We start from the raw sequence: 21693 nt of genomic DNA on the forward strand, positions 1-21693 counted from the left end.
CATAACAGTTGGAATAGGTTCGGTTCGTCCGCAGCGAGAGGAATTTTAAAACAAAACAGCTGCTGTTGGTACCGAGCGTTCTGCTCCACTGAGGTTATGGGCATTCATTATGTTGACAAAAAAATACTGCATATATTTCCTACAGTTTTTTTCTTTTTTTGGGTTCTAAACTCTCTAAACTGTTCGGTAATACTTTTTTTTAATGCATCAAATGCAGAATGTATTTGTGCTTTTACCAAATGGAGAAAACTTGAGTGTTATATCCACTAAATATGTTTTTTTTTTTTTTTAAGTAAAAGGGAATATAAGAGAATATACTGGGGGGAAAAAAGAATAGAATTGAATATTAAGTTGAAGACAGTCCTGAAATTAGACAATAGACATAGCCAAACAAATGCAGATTCAATATGCAATAGAATTATAGATTAATGCAGTGTAAAATGGGTCCATAGTAGCAGAAACTCACATTTAGAAGCTATATATATTTGCATTTGAAATCACAAATATAGAAATACAGCTCTGGAAAAACTCTGATTTTGCTATTTATAGTTATATGTTTGAGTAAAATTAACATTTCTCCCAAATTCCAAATTAAAATAATGTCATTTAGAGCATTTGTTTGCAGAAAATGAGAAATGTTTGCTTTGTTTGCTGAAAAAAAGAAGCTTTCAGACCTCAAATAATACAAAAAAAGTTCATATTCATAAAGAGTTTTAAGAGTTCAGAAATCTGAAAACATTTGGTGGAATAACCCTCGTCGGTTTTTAATCACAGTTTTTTTTTTCCATGCATCTTGGCATCATGTTCTCCTCCACCAGTCTTACACACTGCTTTTGGATGACTTTATGCTGCTTTACTCCTGGTGCAAAAATTCAAGCAGTTCAGTTTGGTTTAACACGTTTTTATACTTGTTTACTACGTAATTTCATTTGTGTCCCTTAATACTATTAATCTATAGTGTAATACACAGCAAACATAATAAAATAAATCAATAAATGAAGAAAGAAAAACATTAATATATTTTTCCTCAGTTCAGTATTCTGAAGGCTCAGTACTTTCTGAAGCCTCTGCATTCGGCCTTCCGTCTTGGTTCAGTGACCTTGTAAATGGTGAAAAAGCGTGCCCTACTTTCAGCTCCTTCCTCCAGACTGTCCAGCTTATTCTTTTCCAGGATTCTGTCTGAACTCTGCAGCCGTCACTCGGCTCACAGACAGAAAACCCATTCCCCCTGATGAGCGCTTTTAGACAACCATAAAAAAGCTAAATAATGCAGCAGAATGCAGCGAGTCCAATACAAACACGAGTGGAAGCGTCTACGACTACACTATTAGAACAATTTTCTGTACGAGCATCATTTTCTTAACTTATTACCCGGTCAATAGTTTGGAAAATGAAATGAGTGGGTGCACTAAAAGAGGCTGATTGCATTTGTTGAATTTGTTACTATTATTATTATTATTTTATGTTTGCTGTGTTTTATTTTTATAACGCTGCTACCGAACGACTAAACAGGTCATGCATTTTTTTTTTCTTGTCTTTCTTCAATTTATTTTATATCCAGCAGCATCACAAAGGAGAATAATTTGCAATTTATCTGCCATTAGAGTTCATATCATAAGGCACAAAGCCTGGAAATCGATGATTATTTTTGATTGCCTCATTTTGCTGTTAAATTGGAGGAAATGCTGCGATAAAACGACACTCTTTAGACTTCTCTTCCTCTGTCAGACCATTAGACCTGAAGTTTTTAGACGATTGTTTGTTTGCCTTGTTTGTTTTTTTTTCTTCGCTGAATTCTTTCCTTTCTGACAGCACCCTGGCTCTGACTCATCATTCTGCCACCTAGACACTTCTGCTCATCTCTCGCTTCATCCATCACGCATTTATCTTACGTGTTTTATGGTTTTTTGAGGTTGCCATATTCGTTGCTTTCATCCCCAAACTAATTAGGACAAGCAAATTGTTAGGAGTCTTGCCCAAGGACTCTTATTGGTGTAGCATTGCATGCTTACCCAGACCTGGAATTGAACCCAAGCCTCCTACATGGTAGCTCACTGGCAGGTGGTGGTGTCATCCACTACACCTCACCAACCAAAAGCATTTATGGCAATGAGCTGACCTTCTTATCCAGAGCGACTTACATAAAGTTATCATAGTTATAAAACTGAGCCAATGTAGTGTTAGCAGTCTTGCCCAAGGACTCTTATTGGTGTAGCCCAGCAATCATTCACCCAGAGCGGGAATTGAACCCCAATCTCCCACATGATGTGGTAGATCACTGGCAGACGGTGGTGTTGTCCACTACACCACAGCAACCAATAAGATGTTTGGCCTTTAGCTGACGTTCTTATGTAGAACGACATAGCCTACAAAGTTATTTATGTTACAGAGTAGAGCCAATGTAGTGTTAGGCGTCTTGGCCAAAGACTCCTGGTCTATTGGTGTGGTGCAGCATTCAGTCATCCAGAGCGGACATTGGTGTCTAGAACTGAAGCTACAGTGGAGCTACATGAAGTTTGGAGGTGTGTAGTGATGAACTACTCTGAAGCTACATGAAGTTAGGAGGTGTGTAGTGATGAACTCTAAAACTACATGAAGTTTGCTGTGGAATATTTAGTAGTGAGTAGTGAAATTTCACGACTGGACTTGTTGCTGCACAGGTGCTGCATCCTATCAGGGTACCACAGTGCTGGTGTTCACTGAGCTCCTGAGAGCTTATACTAGTGTATTATTACAGGCGATTTCCTGTATAATGGACCAAGAAAACAATAGCTCAGTGCAGGTGGAAGCTACTAAGATAAATAGCGCAGAAACTGTTTGGATTTTCTAAAATCCTGCTCGAACAAAGCCACAAAGAATCTGCAAGCTTTCCAACGATACAGTCCTGCACTGTTCATGCAACACAGAGCAACAATAACTAGAACGATATTTATATCTTATACCCACCTTAAACAAAGCCAGACCCTCCACATCCAGCCTGCAGAGCTCTGCCTAACGATGCATAGCACTTCCACTGAGTCTATTGTCCTTAGCCATGGCTTCATGCCCACAGTCTAACAGAGCTAACAACAGGAGCTAACGCTAAACACACACACACAGTGCTCACTGACACAGGGAATTCTGGGAGTTTCCCAGGCTATTGTAAACACTGGAGATGGATGGTAGGTTATGGTGGTTATCCTTTACTTGGACAAAGATATGCATAAATGTATGGTTCCTAATTTAAAACCCTTTCAAACCTGAATTATGTTCTAGTTATGGAAAAATACAGCTCTGGAAAAAAAAATAATAATCTGAAGAGATCACTTCGGTTTCTGAATCAGTTTCTCTGATTTTGCTATTTAAAGGTTTATGTTTGAATATAATAAACATTGTTGTTTTATTCTATAAACTACAGACAAGATTTCTTCTAATTTCCAAATAAATGAAAAAATATATATATTTAAAGAAAATGAGAAATGGCTGAAAAAGTTGTAATAGTTTAATCACAGTTTTCATGCATCTTGGCATCACGTTCTCCTCCACCAGTCTTACACACTGCTTTTGGATAACTTTATGCTGCTTTACTCCTGGTGCAAAAATTCAAGCAGTTCAGTTTGGTGGTTTGATGGCTTGTGATCATCCATCTTCCTCTTGATTATATTCCAGAGGTTTTCAATTTGCTAAAATCAAAGAAACTCATAACTTTTAAATGGTCTCCTATTTTTTTCCAGTGCTGTACATGAAGGCTGTGTTCTGTCTGTCTGTCTGTCTGTAATGCACAAAACCCTAAATTAGCTATTTTTTACTCCTAAACATGAAAAAAAATGTTTTAAATCACCAAAAAAAAAAAAAAAAAAATTGTCAATTGTGGTTGTCGAGAGCTGTCTTGGTCATTTATTGCTAATGCAATTAAATGGCCCTGTGATTTATCTTAGCTTGTTCCACTGTATATGTGTAAATCTTTAACAGCAGCAACATTAGCAGTGCACCCTGGTGGCTAGAATTGTTAGCGTACCAACTGCTGGCCTAATCTCTTTAGCCTTTAGCATCGGTACCACAATGTTAGCATCTGTACTGCACTATGACCGTTGTTACCATGCCGACCGCTTATATTGCTCAGCATCACCATTGTGGTTTTAGCCTTGCCACTCCTGTAAAGTTGGCCAGCAAACAGTAACTATTGTTGTTACTACTGTTAGCATCACTGCTGTGCTGTTAGCATCAGTACCCTAGAATCAATCAGAAGTCATGCTCATCAAGGCACTTTACTGTTTTTTTGCACTGTTTGCCTCACCCAGCATCACTACCACAGTGTTAGCATCACAGCAGTGCCGTGCATTGCTACTGTGGAACTAGCATTATTCCCTTCCAGCATTGCTGTTGCATTATTAGCACCACTACTTTGTTATTAGCATTGCTTTTGCACTATTAGCCTTGCCCAACATTGCTACCGTCTTATTAGCATCACTATTGCAGAGTTAACACCACTTCTGTGACATTACAATAGCCTGTACGTTACAATAGCCATGTACATTAGCCATGGCCCAAGTCCTTTTCATTTAAAAATATTTATGGTCTACACCTTAAGGCTCTAAAAGGGTGAGATCAGATAAAAAGGTATATGAAATATTATTTATGCCACGGCACAACTGCAGTGACAATGCCAGCGAATCTATTCTTGCCTGTTTTTTCTTGATATATATATATATATATATATATACAGTATATATATATATATATATATATATATATATATATATATATATATATATATATATTACACACAGGCTCTTGCTGTTTCCCAGCTACCCGCATCCCATAATTACAGTAAAAAATGCTAGCTGAAATTCTGCATGTGGACTTGCAGATTGCGATGACAAGCAATTTACGGGGGAACTCGCTGCACGCTGGAGCTAGACTGGAGCCTCGGCGTCCATTTAATTTACGTCTGGAAGCTCCTGCACTACCTGCCTGCAAATGTATTACTTCCCTGAAGACCATACTGAGAAACTGATTGACCAGAACCTGGGGGAAGATTTGGGGTCTGGGGTTTTACATGCCGACTCGCAATCAGGGCTTTGGGCAGAAACTGGACAAGGCAACCTTGCTCTCAGCGAGTGAGAAAAACATGAACAATATTGTAATTCATAGAAAAATAAGACAAGAATAAAGCTGAACACTGAAATAAACGTCTTCTACTGCAATTACTGCTGCAAGAACAAGACAACTAAAGACAATTATTCTCAAGGTCTTGGTCTCTTGATCTTTCTGGGCCTTTCCTGAGGTGGTCCTGATGAGGGCCAGTTCCATCATAGCCATGTTGATAGTACATCCAAAGTTCTTGAATTTTTCAGATTGACTAATCCCCATTTTTTTCTTTACTTAGGTGAGTAGTTCTTGCTTCTCATAATACCTGCTTTGTGTACTATACATACCTGCTGCTGGATGTCTAGAATTTCCCCTCTGGGATCAATAAAGTATCTATCTATCTATCTATCTATCTATCTATCTATCTATCTATCTATCTATCTATCTATCTATCTATCTATCTATCTATCTATCTATCTATCTATTAGAACATTCTAATTTTGTGCGTAGTCGTTTCAATAGTTTATTTTAGGTCATTCTGAAGTATTTCTAGTGGTCCGATCATTACGAAATTTTGGCACAGTGTAAAGGACAGATCAAATGATGTAATAAACTAAAAATCGACAGAAAAGGAGTTGCTTATTTTTTTATTGGACAGCGACGATATGCGCCAACAAATGATGATGCCTTTTTTACTACATCAATTTATCAGTAAGCATCTACTGTACAGTATGTCTGTTAGAAACGTAAAAGAACATGAGCCACAGTTCTTTATCTGTGTAAAATGTAATAAAATATGAGTTGCAGCCTTAAAAAATTAAGGAAACACAGTGTGTTGTAGTCAAACAAATCAGTATTTTAGACCTTTTTTAGGAAGAAATTGAATGTATTTACCAACAAGACAATGCAAAACCACATGCTGCGGACAGTACAAATATGTAAAGCTTATCATTAAGGTTCTTTATCTGTGTAAATGTAATAAAATATGAGTTACAGCCTTAAACAACACAGCGTTAAAGGAAACACAGCCTTAAAGGAAACACAGTGTATTATGGTCAAACTAATCAGTATTTTAGACCTTTTTGGAAAGAAATTTACAGATTTTTTTAGCAAGACAATGCAAAACCACATGCTGCACACATTATAAATGCATATCTTTGCTATCCAATGAAAAACAAGTATCTCCAAAACAACCAAAAGCAACATTACAGAAGAAAGAAAAAAAACTAAATCTAAAATTTCAATGGAAGTCAATGTAAAAAGAGTTTATTTCAGGTAATGTTTAAGTATTTCTATTGGTTTATTCATTAAGAAACTTTGGCACAGTGTAAAAGACAGTTTGTCTGTTCAAATTATGCAATAAACTAAGAATCGACAGAAAAGGAGGCGCATGTTTTCCATTGGACAGTGGCGATATGCACCGACAAATGATGATGCCTCCTTCACTTCAAGATTTTATTCATAAGCTTCTACTGTACAGTACATCTGTTAGAAACGTTAAAGAACACGAACCACAGTCTGAAAATGAACCTGTTCCCTATCTCAGCCTGCAGCCATCTCCACAGCTCAGAGCCAGAGCTTCAAATGAAACATTTCTGTGGTTGAACCGAGGTCTTTTCTTGAATCCACAAGAGTCTTCTGAGTAAGTTAGCACTGGTAGCTTCTGGCGAGGGTTGTGTTTGTTAGCGGTTGTACATGTAGAAGGAAGTATTCCCTGTTTGCCTTTCTGATGTTTAGTTTGGGCGGATGAAAAGCTTCGGTTGGAGGGAGCGCTGGGTTGGTGCTGGTGTCTAAAAATAGCATTTCCTGAGTTTTGCCGTGGATTGTGAACTCATTAAAGTGGAACGTATCTCTGTACACTTTATAATACATGATATGTTATTTGGAGAATGTAAATATGTAGGAGGAAACTGGAACAGGAAGAATATTGTCTGAGAAAAAATAATTACTCAAGAAGAACATTGTTTTCCAGTGTATTATAGAGACTTGAATTGATTGAATTTCATTTGGTTTAAAAGTAGGAACATAGCATTCATAATGCATTATAAACATGGCTTTAAATATTTATAAAAATGCATAACCCACTATAGCCATGTTTATTAAGCATTATGACTTGTGATCATAATACATTATAAGCTATGCTTATGATATACATGTTAAAATAGTATATATCTATCGTTAAAAATCTAGTCCCACAATGAAAGTCTGTCACTTTACTTAGAGCCCACAAATACCTGTTATAATACATTATAATTGACTATAACTAATATTATATTCAAGCCAAGTATAATTCATGAGTGGTTAAAAATATATTTATAGGATTATTGAGGGTGTGTTTATAAGTTGGAAGCTTTTTTAGTCATGATACAAGTCTGTAAGCTGGGACTGAGTTTCTTGGTATTGATGTATAACATGTTATAAACACTACTATTAATGCATTATAATCATAGTTCATGATGCATAATAAACATGGCTATGATGAATTATAGAGTTTTATAAATATGTATAGCCATGTTTGTAATGCCTTATGAATGCATTATAATGTGTTATGAATATGTTTATAGAGTCTTATAGAGATGACATTCATATAAAGTGTTACCGATTACTTTTACTTTTATATTTTAAGTAGTGTTAATTTGAATCCAGTACTTTTACACTTTTGAATAGCAATACTTTTCACACTATGATCTTAAAAAGCTTAAAAAGTAATTTTAGCCTTAATCTCGTCCAAAAGCGTAATTCTAACATTCATAATTCTGCCTCTGACCTCACATTAGGTGATCTTATATATGATAAAGTTATTTGTCAGGTTAACATCTACAAACATGGAATATTGGAAACTCAAAATAACATTTAAAACTATTGAATCAAGTATTGGGGTTCTATCGTACACCCTGCAGAAGATGTGTTGTGATGCTCATTGCTATGTTATACCTCGTCAACAGTCTATTTTCACGCGTTGCCCCAACGCTGTTAAAATAGCTTCAGAGTTTAAGAATAAATCTACACTGATGATATGAGTGATAGGAGTGGTGGTCTGGAAGTGAGGTGTGTTCAGGTAAATTTCTGCCGTGTTTGTATCTCGGTGGCAGGAAATAGAGGTACGCCACTGACTGATTAAAACCCTGACAACAGGGTAAAATAGGCTCCAATGTCTTCAATAAAAATGCACAGATGCTGCTCTATCATCACCATGTTGGCCAAATAAAAAAAAGTTTCCACCTGGATTTAAGTAAGTAAATGATCTGGGGTTGGTTGATGCTGCAGTTGGTCTTCAGGTTTAGGTTCAGCAACAGTATGTGCTGAAAAAATGAGGTCAGCTGACTACCTGAATATACTGAATATAGACCAGATTATTCCATCAATGGATCCATTTTTTCTTCCCTAAATCTTGTGACGTTGCAGAAGCTTATTGAAACAATGCCACAGTGAATGCACAGTGCAGCAATCAGAGCTCAAGGCATATAAAAGGGATAACTCTATGTAAACTGTTTGCATTATTATTATTATAATCAGAGGTAGTTTTAGTTGAGTCGTGTGTGCATACTGCATGTGCTGCTCGTCCCTCATTGATTTGATTCCCCACGACCTGCTCGTCTCTGTTATTCATGAGCCATCTGGTTGGCTGGTTGCACGGGGGACTCACACGCCCTGATCTGCACTGCTTTCTGTTCTGGTGCTGGAAGGGTCCATGTCTGCAGCCCTGCCCAGTCCAGCTACTGCTTATTTCTTACTGAATTACAGGCGTGAACCTTTCTAGAGGCAACACAACATGATATTATGTTGGTACTTTGGCCACAGTATGATTCAATAATGATTTGTTAAGGTGTTTTACATTTATTTAATCCCATTCTCTTCCCAATTTCTACCAATTCCTTAAAACACTCTTTTTGAGCTGCCTTCAAAAACTCTTTTTCACTCAGTTCTGATTCATCAGCTCACAGATGCAGCCTTGTGCCGATCCACATCACCCTAGGAGTGATAAGGGGAATGAAAGAGCGCCATCTACTGAACCCACCCAGAGAGAGGGTATGCTGCCAGTTGTGCTCTCTCAGGGCTCCAGCAGCTAATGGCAAGCTGCATGACCGGGATACAAACCAGCAATCCTAGTCATGTGTCAACATTTTAATATTCAGATTTCGTAACAATACTTTTCAAGAACATTTCCATAATGTTAGTATTCGTCTAGCTAAAAACGATATGTCAGAAACGTTCTAAAAACGTCTATTTTCTGGTCTATTTTCATACATAAGGTGCACTGTATTATTAGTAGGCACACTGATGATTTTTAGGGAAAATGAAAGGATTTTAACACCTTTATTTTCAAGAGTGAACAGTGCAGTGCAGTAAGCGGTAATGATTGTGACCGGCAGCTTCTGGCTAGAGTTGTCCATGCGAGCAGACACCTGTGTTGACAATTCACTGCCAAGATAGCAATGAACATTTTGCTTACTGTTGACGTCTGTCTAGGTTGTTTTCAGTCAGTGGTGCACCTGTGTTTTCAGTGCCAAGGTAGCAATACGCTCCAGACCACCACGCCCATCAGTCTAGATATATTCTAAACACCACCAGAAAGCCTGTGACTGTTTTTTTTTTATTATTAGTTTGTCTTTTTCTTTTTATTTATTTTTTTATTAATTTATTATTTATTTTATTTTTTATTCTAAAGATTTTTTAATCAAATTGTAAATATGTTGATTCTTATGTTTTAGTTAATTATTAGTATTTTTGTCATTTCTTATCATTTTACTTTATTTCTTTTATACATTTTTTACATTTTATGTGTCAACTTGTTTTATATGCTCTTTTAGAATTTTATATTTTACACATATATTTTATTCATATATATTCAATTGTATAGATTTTTTTTTTTACTTTTATTCCTTATTTATTCTAATTTCTTATTAAATGTTTTCAATCCGTCAATGTTTTCCCGAGTGAACATAAAGGTTAATTTATGGTTTGATTCAGAAGCACCGCTGCTATTTAAAAAATGCGGACAAGAAGGCATGAAAATACATGTAGGCAGGGTGTAAGATAGCAATGAGCATCGATACACACATTTTACAGGGTGTAAGATAGAGCCCTAAGTTCTCTTTTCTCTAAAGCATAAAGAAAAAGCGTATAATTTCGCCACTGAAATGAGTTAACAGGCCTCTCAATGTTCCAAAGTTGTTCAAATTGTAATCTCACACTTTGGCCCGTACCTACACATTATCACAATTTAGCAAATCAATTCAAAACAACTCCCCGCTGAAAGTGCTGCTGCAAATTTTACCATACATTACGCTCAGGCTGTCCCCATTCTAATTATGTAAATAGAAAAATCTTTATGCAAAGAAGCGGATAGTCGGGAGCCTCCGTGAAAGTGTGAAAAATGTTCCCGGGTCTAATGTGGAAACTGATTTCTCTGAGGTAGAGAAATTAGTTGGACTTCACTGCCACGTTTCACAGACCTGGACGTGTAAATTTAATTTACTAAGCTGATTTAATTACCCGCCAACCGACTGATGATGAACAAGAAAAAGTAAGAGTTGAAGACCAGACCTGAAACACTCGGAACTTCTGATAGAACTGGAAAAAGTCTGCTTTACTATTCGGCTTTCCTTCAATAAAACTTTAAAACTTCAAAACTGATATTCAAAACTAGGACTATGTAAGCTATACCACATAATAAATTGCTTTATTATCCTATATAAGCTTTATTTAGAACAAAAGAGAACATCAAAAACTGCCAAAAAAGTAGATAACTCTTGAAACAAACTCTTGGGTGGAGACCCTTATCCACCATCCAACCCAACACCAAGAGGGTGAATATCGCTCCACCAGCGGAACCACCATAACTAAACCCTATTTACATACAAACACATATAACACACAGTGGATTGCAAAAGTATGCAAACCCCTTAAAATTTTTCACATTTTGTCACCTCACAACCAAAAACCACAACCAAAAATGTATTTTATTGAGATTTTTTTTTAATGATAAACCAATACAAACTATTGCCTGAGTGTGAAGTGAAACAAACATGATACATGGTTTTCAAAATTTTATCAAAGAAAAATCTAAAAAAAGTGTGATGGAATGTGAAAAAGTTTAAGGGGTATGAGCACTTTTGCAAGCCCCTGTACAGAAAAACCCCAAAAAAAGGATAATGGTGATGCAGATTGAAGATGCGGAGCTTGTTAGACAGAGTTAAATTTTATTTCTAAATGATTAAACATGTTCACACTGTGATTTTAACTCGGATTCAGATTCGTAACATTGAAGAAACTGATTGTAGGCTTGTAGATATAAAAGATAAAGAGAGACAAAGAGTTAAGATGCAGTATATCACTATACACTTTGATAGTGTAAGCAAATCAAATTGTTGCATTGCAATTGTTTGAATTAGTGGGCGGGGTTTGGACACAATACAACATAAACCACTTCTGACACCAATATTTTTAAAACTAAAGTAATAATTAAAAATAAATCCTGTATTTTTACAACCCACACCATGTTTTTTATTAAGGATACTTTCACAGTTGAAATGTTTCAGATTGACTGACCTTCATTTTTTACATTCTTTACTTTTGAGTAGTTCTTGCCTCTCATAATCTGGATTCGAACATTACTCAAATACAACTATTCACTGTATACCTGTAACTCTCTGGAACCTCTTCACTACTTTACAACTGATGCTGTCAAACAGCACAGTTGGTAACTGAAAGCCTGAATTCCACGTGACTCCCTAAAATAAAATAAAAAAAAATGATTCTGGGTTGTTTACTAAATTTATATATATTTTTTCATAGTTTGGATGACTTTAGTATTAATCTACAGTTCAGAACATTTACAAATACTGGAAAAAAAACATGCAATTTAATGTTTTAATGTGCTGTATATTGGTATTTTCATTTTACACACCTATAGAGTACATTATGTCAATGATACCTGTCTCTACATACATCTGAGACCCTTAGCATTCATTCACAGCGTGATCAATACCAGTATAACCAGTATAAAGCCTCGTGGGGAGCGGTATTGTTCCGCTCCATCACGTCCCAGGTGGTGTCTTTAGGACAATAGCAGCTGTAAAACAGGGTCAGAATGTGTAAAGCGCTCTTGAAAGAGACGACAAGATAAAGAAGATGAAGCTGGAAACGTCGCTAAATTCGCCGCGTGCGCTCGGCGGGGACGTATGCAAATGAGCAGCGAGGCAGGGATTGCCACACTCGGCTGCTCAGAGTCAACAAGCTTCCTCCCGGTGTCTCTCGCCCGCTCTCACCGCCGGCGGTTATCTTAAGTGGCTGCTTTGCATTGTTTCTTGTTTTGCTGTCTGTCCGCACGAATAATTGAATTAGATGTCGAAGAAGACGCTTGATTTTTTTGTTTTTTTATCAGTTGTTTGTTGCATTGTCCCGCTGCCTCTCTCTTTTCTCGGGACAAGTGCACTGTCAGCGCTGAGAGCGCGAGAGTGAAAAAGAGAGAGAGAGAGAGCAAAGCAATAGCAGCAATCAATGCATTTCATGCGACGCTGAGTGCTTGGTGTTAGCTTCTCCGTAATGACTCAGAGAGGTCCTCTCCGCACTAAGAGGCGCTTAGGATTGCACTCCTAATAGTCTTGTCACTTGAGAACCCAGTTTCACTCCTTTCGCGGCGCGAGAGCGAGCCGCTGATTCGGGACGACAGTGCCGTTCTGCGTCATGCACCCTGTAATTAGAGAAATAACTGCAAGGCAATGCAAAAACAAGTAGGTCAATTAAAGTTTTTCAAACTAGTTGGATAGGATGTTTAGGTTGTTTGGTGTTTCTGGAGTTGGAATTGACTTGATTCAGTTTTTTTTACTGCGCCAAAAACAGATAAGGCCCTATCGTACGCCGTACACCATGCACAAGGTGTGTCGTGATACTCATTGCTATCTTAGACCCCATCAACAGTCTATTTTATAAATCTACACTGTTGGGTTTGGTGGTCTGAAATGAGGTCTGTTCAAGTACATTTCTAGAGTGTTTCTATCTTGGCGGTGGGAAATACAGGTGCGCCACTGACTGATTAAAACATAAAAAATGCAGCTTTTAACTCAACAGTAAACAGAATAAAGAATAAAATATAATTGCTGTTCCCTTAAAATGAGCTGCTGGCGTACCTTCACAAAGTGAACGAGCAGGTCAGTATCCTCTGCTGTCTGCTGTTAAGATATAAACGCCCCAAAGTCAGAGCTCACCCAGTTCTTAAAGGGAATGAAAACTGACACACTGATTGGTTTATTTCACGTTAATTAAGTGAATTAATATACGTCTCACGATACCAAAGACATTCCGACATGCCCTAAATGCAGCTGAGAGATACGCAAATAACCTGTGTGCTAGAGGTCACTAAGATATGGCCTATTGGGGCAAATTAGTGCAAAATTTGGCGAATCAAAGGCTAAATTGGGTTGGTGTAGTATGTTGGGTTGCAATCAATGACTGTAGAAAAGCATGGACTGGTCTAGTGCCTCTACTTAAAATGAACTCAATACACACAATAAAGAAACATATGTTCAGAAATGCAACATTTATGTCAACATTTTTTCCATTTTCTCCCAATTTAGCTAAGCCAATTTTCTCACACATTCAGTTGCTACTCAGCTGTCTATCCCCCTATCACTAGTGATGCCACAACACAAGGAGGTGAAGGGGGTGAAGACTAGCACATGTAAAGTCAGACTCCGCCTCTTTTTGAACTGCTGTTGATGCAGCATTGCCGAGTAGCATCACAGCGCTAACGCTCTGAAGAAAGCGCTGCAACTCGGTTCTGATACATCAGCTCACAGACGCAGCCTTGTGCTGATCAACATCACCCTAGCAGTGATTAGAGTCGAAAGAGTGCCATCCAATGTACTGTACCCACCCAGAGAGAGAGAGAGCAAGGTCTAATTGTGCTCTCTCAGGGCTCTGGCAGCTGATGGCAAACCTTTCATACACTGTATATCTGCACGCATCTCTGTCTGTGAATGCTGTATTCTTTTGAACATATCAAGTCAACAGTGCGACAGTGCGACAGTGCGGAACTGCAACAGTGGTTGTGCGAGACCTTTTGATTTTATAATAAGGGTTTACAGAGCCTCCGACCACCCCCCGAAAGATAGAAGAGAAAAAGGGGGAAGAAAAGAAAATGGGCTTCCTGGCTGTGATCAGAGAGACGAGGAGAGTGACCGGCATACTGATGGAAAAGTGGAAAAGGGAGCAAAATAGGATGGAGGAAAAAAAAAAGGGATAAAAAAAAAACTATGAAAGAGGCATGTGGTCGATGACAACTAAATGGGCTTTTTATGCTGAAGGGTGACGGACGATAAAGGGCACGGATATGTGACTGTCCGGGGGAGCGGGCACTGCTCGGAAATAATTGGAGGACACTGGATGACATTTTGGAGCAACTTTATTCAATGCTAAACAGATGAAAGGCGAAGGGGAAGAGGCGCGTGCAGGTTAGCGCGACCGCGGCTAAGAAAAGCAGAGGAAAGAAAGAGAGAGAAAGAAAGAAAGAAAGAAAAGGCGGCTTTGAAAAGCAGATCTCCGCCACGCTTTTTCGCGGGGGTGTGGGTAGTCTGCTAATGACTAGAAGATAAAAAGGAGGAGACCTGATGGATTCACGAAGCCTAACGCGGAACAGCCTGGTGATAGAATATTTTTATATATTTATATATATATATATATATATATATATATCGGCAGAGACGGGGGTGAAAGAGGAGTGCTCTGAAGCAGAAAGAGGGAGAGTCTGACAGCTTTCCGCTACGCCAGGATGACGGAAAAATAGAGAGATAGAGAGAGAGAGAGAGAGCTAGAAAGAGAGAGATAGAGAGCGATAGAGAGGGACGGGAGGTACTGTATTTGAGGGAAAGGCTAGCACAGGGCTGCTGTCAAGCCTCAAGCAAGTTCCGTTTAACAAGCTGCAGGACGGAGAGGGACCGCGGACGAGGAAAGGGCGGGGCGGCTCCGGGATGAGCCGAGGGCAGCCGAGGCTCTGGAAAAATAAAAGACAGCAGTAACGTAGCCCCTTCAGAGCGTACCGCAATTTTCTACACCGATGGGTAACATATGTCATATAGGTATACACCCACCGGGGATGCTCGAAAAAAACAAGCTACAGCTGTAGTCAGTGGTGGGAAAAAAATGGGACATTTCATGTAATCCATTGTCTTTTTGAACATCCTGGACTACTGGTCTTTTAATCATCAATTTACACAAATAAAAATGAAAGTATTTAATGGATTTAATGCGCCTCAACATTCTGGAGGAGCCTGTCTTAAAGCCTGTTTACTGTAAATGCAATTTCTCCACAATTGAGCAGAAGTAGCACTCATTAATTTGGTGCGCACCATTTAAAAATAAGCAAAACACACCTGCAAAGATGGAGCACATGTCTTATAACATTGCAACGATGTTGTGAAAAGGTTAGTTTAAATGGAAGACAACAGTAACGTAGCTTCTTCAGAGCGTACCACAATTTTCAACACAAAAACAAGCTACAGCTTTAGTCAGTGGTGGGAAAAAAAATGGGACACCTCATGTAATCCATTGTCTTTTTGAACATACAGGTCTACAGGACATGCACATCTATGCATTTAATGCACCCCAACATTCTGGAGGAGCCTGTCTTGAAGCCTGTCTATACTACATGACCATCTATACTACTGTAATTTGATATAGCAGTTTTTCCACAACTGAGCAGAAGTAGCACTCGTAACTCTGGTACGCACCATTTGAAAATGAGCGAAATACACCTGCAATGAAGGAGCACATGTTTTTATTCCATGAAACCCATTGTCTTTTGAACATACTGGACCACTGGTCATTTAATCATTTATGAAAATATAACTGAAAGTATTTAATGCGTTCAATGCACCCCAACAGTCTGGAGGAGACTGTCTTGGTTTAATCTCATTGAGACGTTCAGTTTGTAGGCCCTATATATATAAACAATAGCAAAATAGCACTGCAGTCATTGAAATAAACATTTATTGATGACTGAAACCAAAATTTAAAAGACTTTTATACACTTGTACTAGAAATTCACATCCATATACCGTACATGTACTTCTATACTACTGTAATTATATTTAGCAGTTTCTCCACAACCGAGCAGATTAGCACTCGTAACTTTGGTGCGATCCATTTTAAAATGAGTGAAATACACCTGTATTAAAGGATCACATGTTTGTAGCAGGATTACAGATTTTTACTTCAATTTATTTTTCCAATTTGGATAATGTTTTTAATTTACAATATTATACATATGATCATTTGCAAATAAGGGACACTAAAGCAACTAAGGGACACAAAAGGAAATACGTAGTAAACTGTAAAACGAGTATAAAATATAAAATATGAAACATATTGTGATTTGTTTAACACTTCTAGTTTACAGAATATTTTTTTTCCATATAGCTTTCTGTATAGCTTTAATTTCAGTCTTTAGTATTCAATTTACAATGTAAAAACAAACATAAAAGGTCAGAAAACACATTGAATGAGAAGAGGAGTGTCCAAACTTTTGACTCGTACTGTATATTGTATGAATGCAGTAAATGTTATACTGTATAAATCTAAGAATTTATTGACATATACTATATATATATATATATATATATATATATATATATATATATATATATATATATATATATATATATATATATATATACAGACCAGTAATATCCTACAACATACTGTAGTCACTGCATTATATTACATTTCCTCAGATTATTAGCTTCAAATATGTAATCTGACTTCAATTGACGCTCATTTCAATCACATTATGAGAGATCACATGAACTACAGCACTCCAACAGACTTCTAACATCCATGTAACATCTTGGTCCTTTGCCCTGCAGTTAAACATATATATATATATATATATATATATATATATATATATATATATATATATATATATATATATATATATATATATATATATAATAAAATCCACCCATCCTTATCCCCCCCATGCAGCCACGAAGACATGAAAAGGCCCACCACTGCACTTATCTTGCTTTGGACAGACTGAAATGTCAACCCCTTCTCCACGCCGGAGCATGATTAGTTCCACCTTCCCTATTAGTGCCAGCTAATTTTGCGCCAGGCACTTTCCTATGTTTAATTTATCAGCACTCCCAATTGCCTGGCTCCTCATGCTTGCGTTGGCTGATAGATGGGAATGGGTCCCAGGGCGAAGATAAGATATCCGCCAGTAGAGCTTTCTTCACAGGCAGGATGAGGACGGCCATTTTGGCCGAGCAGTGATGTGGAGAGGAAGGGTAAAACATATTCCAAATCCAAAGAGTTGTGCCCTTTTTCTAAATATCTTAATCTTGATATTAAACAATTGAAGTCGGAGCTGTACAGAGGTGTCAAGTAACAAAGTAAAAATATTTCCTTACCTTACTTAACCCTTTGAACTCTTCTTTCACTAAAGTATAAATACCTAAAAATTCTTCTTAACCCTCAGAACCCTACGGATGTATTTTACATCCAAAATCTCACCTTGTGTTCTCAGCTTAATTACTCAGGAATCCCTTCACACATAAACATAATCCATATATGGTTAGAAAGAGCAGAACTTACTCTTTTTCCAAAAAGTAGTGATAAACATCCCAGTGTGGTAAAGCTAAATCTAAAAGAAACCCATTGAATTTCTCAAAAAACACCTAAAAAAGTGAAAAAATCTCCTTCCTCAACCAATATTATTTACCTTTAGTGCTTCAAACTTATTTATATGATGTTTCAAACCAAATAATATCAGTAAATAAAGATTCAAAAGTGTCCACAGAAAAAACACAGTGTGACTAAACTACCTGCTTTACTCAAACTAAAGCTAGGTATGGTGTGCGCACTACTTTATATAGTTTTTATTTTACTTGCACATTTTTACTTTAAGTAGTTATTTTGCACTAAACATTTTTATTTATTTATTTAGACTAAAAACTTTACATTTTTGTATATATATATATATATATGTTTTCTTTGTGTTTTCTGATCCTCAAAATACTGAAAGGCATAGGCTGCTGTGAGTGTCAGGTTTTTAGTATCTACATGTATCCTAGAGGTGTGATTATTGATTATCAAGAAAAATAACTCCGCCTGATGCTGTTTCTCCATATATTTTATCAAAGTAATAATTAATAAACCATGTAATGAACTATCATCAATATTATTATGCTTTCAACTCATAAACACTCTAGTCTAACTCTAGTCATTTTTGAAAAGATATCTTAGGTGTGAATATATTTAAAGTCTATACTTTCAAAAATAAGTAAACAATAAAAACAGGCGCTTGGTAAAATTTTGACCAAAACATGATCAGTTCCAGGAAAATATAACAATTCTGCTTCTTTTTACATTTTAAATGATTATATTTTTGAGCAGCCGTATGTCTTCTGGAGTAAAAGAGATCAGGGCATGTGTCTGTCTGATATAATTACTGTGTTATAAGACCTGAAAGGGTTAAATAATCAAAGGTTTGATTTGAACTATTTTGGTTTTCCCCCATTCAAAGATGGAAGAAGGCTTGTCTTGTAATGAGTTGACCTACAGTGTATACAGTAACTGTGTTTTTTTGCGAGGATGGTTGCAGTGTGAGTGAGTGATTAAGTGAGTAAGTGAGTGAATGAATTTGGCCCCCATGTTGAACCCCTCCTGGTCCTATCTCGCCAATTTCCGCCAAGATCCCAGTTGAGCTTGTTTTATCTGAGAACTTTCTGTTTCCGTTTCTGTTACTCCTTTTTTTTTCATGTTCCTCCTTCCCTATTTTAAAAGCATGTAAGCTCTCGAAATCAAGCACCCTTATCGTCCTCCCACCCTCGCATAATTGTCCGGCAGATATTTGAGCGACTAATTCAATTAGGACTAAACTCCTTCATAACGCTGTTCCAATAATGAAGCTATAATTAGGTCTTTTATATGCGGCGGTATCACGGGACGATAAGTGGTTATGGTCTCAGACTGAAAACTGACCCCCCCCCTCTCGCTTTTTGTCTTCTCTCCGCAGGCGGTCGACTCTTCTGCCTGGTGCTGTGGCTGAACCTGGTGCCAGCGTTGAACGGCTGCCCGGCCAAGTGCGTGTGCTACAGCGAGCCGAGGCCAACCATGGCCTGTCAGCAGCAGGGCCTGTTCTCCATTCCCACCGAAATCCCGGTTCGCAGCCAGCGGATATTCCTCCAGAGCAACAAACTGACGGTGGTCCGTTCCACCAGCTTTAGCTCTGTGCATAATCTCACCGTCCTCTGGTTGTACTCCAACAACATCAGCCACATTGAGGCCGGGGCCTTCTACGGCCTGGAGAGACTGGAGGAGCTGGATATCGGGGACAACAGCAACCTTCGGATCATCAGCCCCTCGGCCTTCCGGGGTTTGACCAAGCTGCACACCTTGCACCTGCACAGGTGCGGACTTTCCGAACTGCCCGTGGGAGTGTTCCGCGGACTCTTCTCGCTTCAGTATCTCTACTTACAGGACAATAACATCCTAACCCTGCACGACGACACTTTCCTGGACCTGGCCAACCTCACCTACCTGTTCCTACACAACAACAAGATCAAGGTCGTGACGGATCACATGCTGCGAGGCTTGCTCAACCTGGACCGCCTCCTCCTGCATCAAAACCGTATCATCCACGTGCAGCAGAGGGCCTTCAGCGACCTTGGCAAGCTGACCACCTTGTTTCTGTTCTACAACAACCTTACCATGTTGAGCGGCGAGTCAATGGACCCTTTGGTGTCGCTCCAGTACCTTCGGTTGAATGGAAACCAGTGGATTTGCGACTGCCGTGCAAGGCCTCTTTGGGACTGGTTCAAACGCTTCAAAGGCTCCAGCTCAGAGCTGGAATGCCACCTTCCCGTCACTCTGTTTGGGAAGGATCTGAAACGGCTTAAAAGCAACGACCTGGAAGGATGCGTCGACACCAAGACTCGCTCCGGAAAGTTCCACTCCCTCGACGATCCGCTGGGAGAGAGCATTCCCAGGTGCTGCCTTTCCGACAACGACAAATCATCCATCATCTCCAGCAAGTCCATCCCCGACCCCTCTTCCTACAACAGCCGCCAGATCACCAACAACCCACAGAAAGAGAAGGAGAACATTTCCAAGACCAAAGTCCGAGGAGTGGACGGGATTAAGAACGACACCCGCAGCAAGCAAGGAGTAAGCCTCAACGACGGGCCGCTCGGAACCCTTTCCAACAACCTCGACCAACCGCTGGACAATCTCAACCCAAATCTCTTGGACGACCTGGAACCTTCCACGGCGCCGTCGAAAAAGAAGAAAAAGTGCTCCAAAAAGCCCAAATCAGACCAGTCATGTCTGAAAGGTCACGGATCTACTCTCAGAGCACTGAGCCTCCTTTTGTTCCCCATGTTCTGGATGTCCTTAACCTTGTCTTAGTTCCAATCAGAGCAAACTCCTGGATCTTTGTTCGGATTTTTTGTTGCTCATGACAGTGACGTAAAAAAATAAAAAAGTACCAACCATAACGACACAAGCAGGCAGAGACTGTCACACCATTGGAGGGGGATACCTTGCGTACAGACGCCTGGTCCAACGGATTAGAAACGAGAATCGAGAATCAAGAACAAACAATAATTTATGAAGCTAAAGACACGTTTAAAGAAATGGATGCCTTTACAGAACCCATACGATCTAATGTATATAAAAAAAAAACTCAGTGCCCAAAATGTTTGTTCTATGTACTTTTCAATGTGCTGTGTTTAAGCAACACTGCGAACAGCGAGTCCTCCTTCCCCCCTTTACCTGCAAAAGCTTACACTGATCAAAAAAACGTGACTACTGTAGACAACCCGTTTCAAAAAAACGAAATGAAAAAGAAAAAGAAAAAGTATGGAAAAATGTTTAAAAAAGAAAAAGGATAAAAAAAGAAAAAAAAACGGAAAGGGTTGAAAGCACACAGGAATGTTTGCAGGAAAGCGACAAACAACATAATAATATTTTTTGTTCCCAATGTTTTTTTTTTTTTTTTTTTTTTCTTCCAAGAGTGATACATTTGTTCGATACTGTTACGTTTTTTTTATGTTTCTAAGTATTTCAGTAAAGACAAATGTTTAATGATCCCCAAAAACATGCAGAGTTCTGTTTGCGTCACAACGGTTTTTAAACAGGTGGCGTCTGTCGAAGGAATGCTGTCTAACTGTTCACTGAGATTGCGATGGAATTATAGATATGCATTTTATTTTACTGGTGTACAAGCATAAATATATTACAAATAAAATATCTCATTTTGTAGAGCTGCTTAGTATGCCCTTATTATGCCTTTATAGACAGTTGCAACTGGAAGTGCTGGAGTGCGAAGATTGAAGTTACCAGGAGCAATGATCAATTAACAAAACTTTTTTCAAAAATATTTAATAATATTTGATATTGGCAACATGTATTGAGCCACAGATATAGCTCTGGAAAAAAAAAAAAAAAAAAAAAACATTAAGAGATCACTTTTCTCAGTTTCTGAATCAGTTTCTCTGATTTTGCTATTTATAGGTGTATGCAACATTTCTCCCAAATTTCAAATTAAAATAGAGTCATTTAGAGCATGTATTTGAGCTTTCAGACCTTAAATAATGCAAAGAAAACAGAAATCAGAAA

General features: G+C 38.2%; 1 protein-coding gene across 1 annotated transcript in view; it reads left to right on the forward strand.

The window, feature by feature from the left end:
* Nucleotides 1–21336, forward strand: part of rtn4r (reticulon 4 receptor) — a 135304-nt gene extending 113968 nt beyond the window's left edge. Inside the window, exon 2 of the mRNA XM_007258957.4 lies at nucleotides 19091–21336. Coding sequence (XP_007259019.2) covers nucleotides 19091–20481 — 1391 coding nt within the window. The 3' untranslated portion in view covers nucleotides 20482–21336. The remainder of the gene's footprint in view (nucleotides 1–19090) is intronic.
* The last annotated feature ends 357 nt before the right edge of the window (nucleotides 21337–21693 follow it).

The sequence above is a fragment of the Astyanax mexicanus genome, chromosome 22 (assembly GCF_023375975.1).
Source record: "Astyanax mexicanus isolate ESR-SI-001 chromosome 22, AstMex3_surface, whole genome shotgun sequence".
In the NCBI taxonomy this organism is placed as follows: domain Eukaryota; kingdom Metazoa; phylum Chordata; class Actinopteri; order Characiformes; family Acestrorhamphidae; genus Astyanax; species Astyanax mexicanus.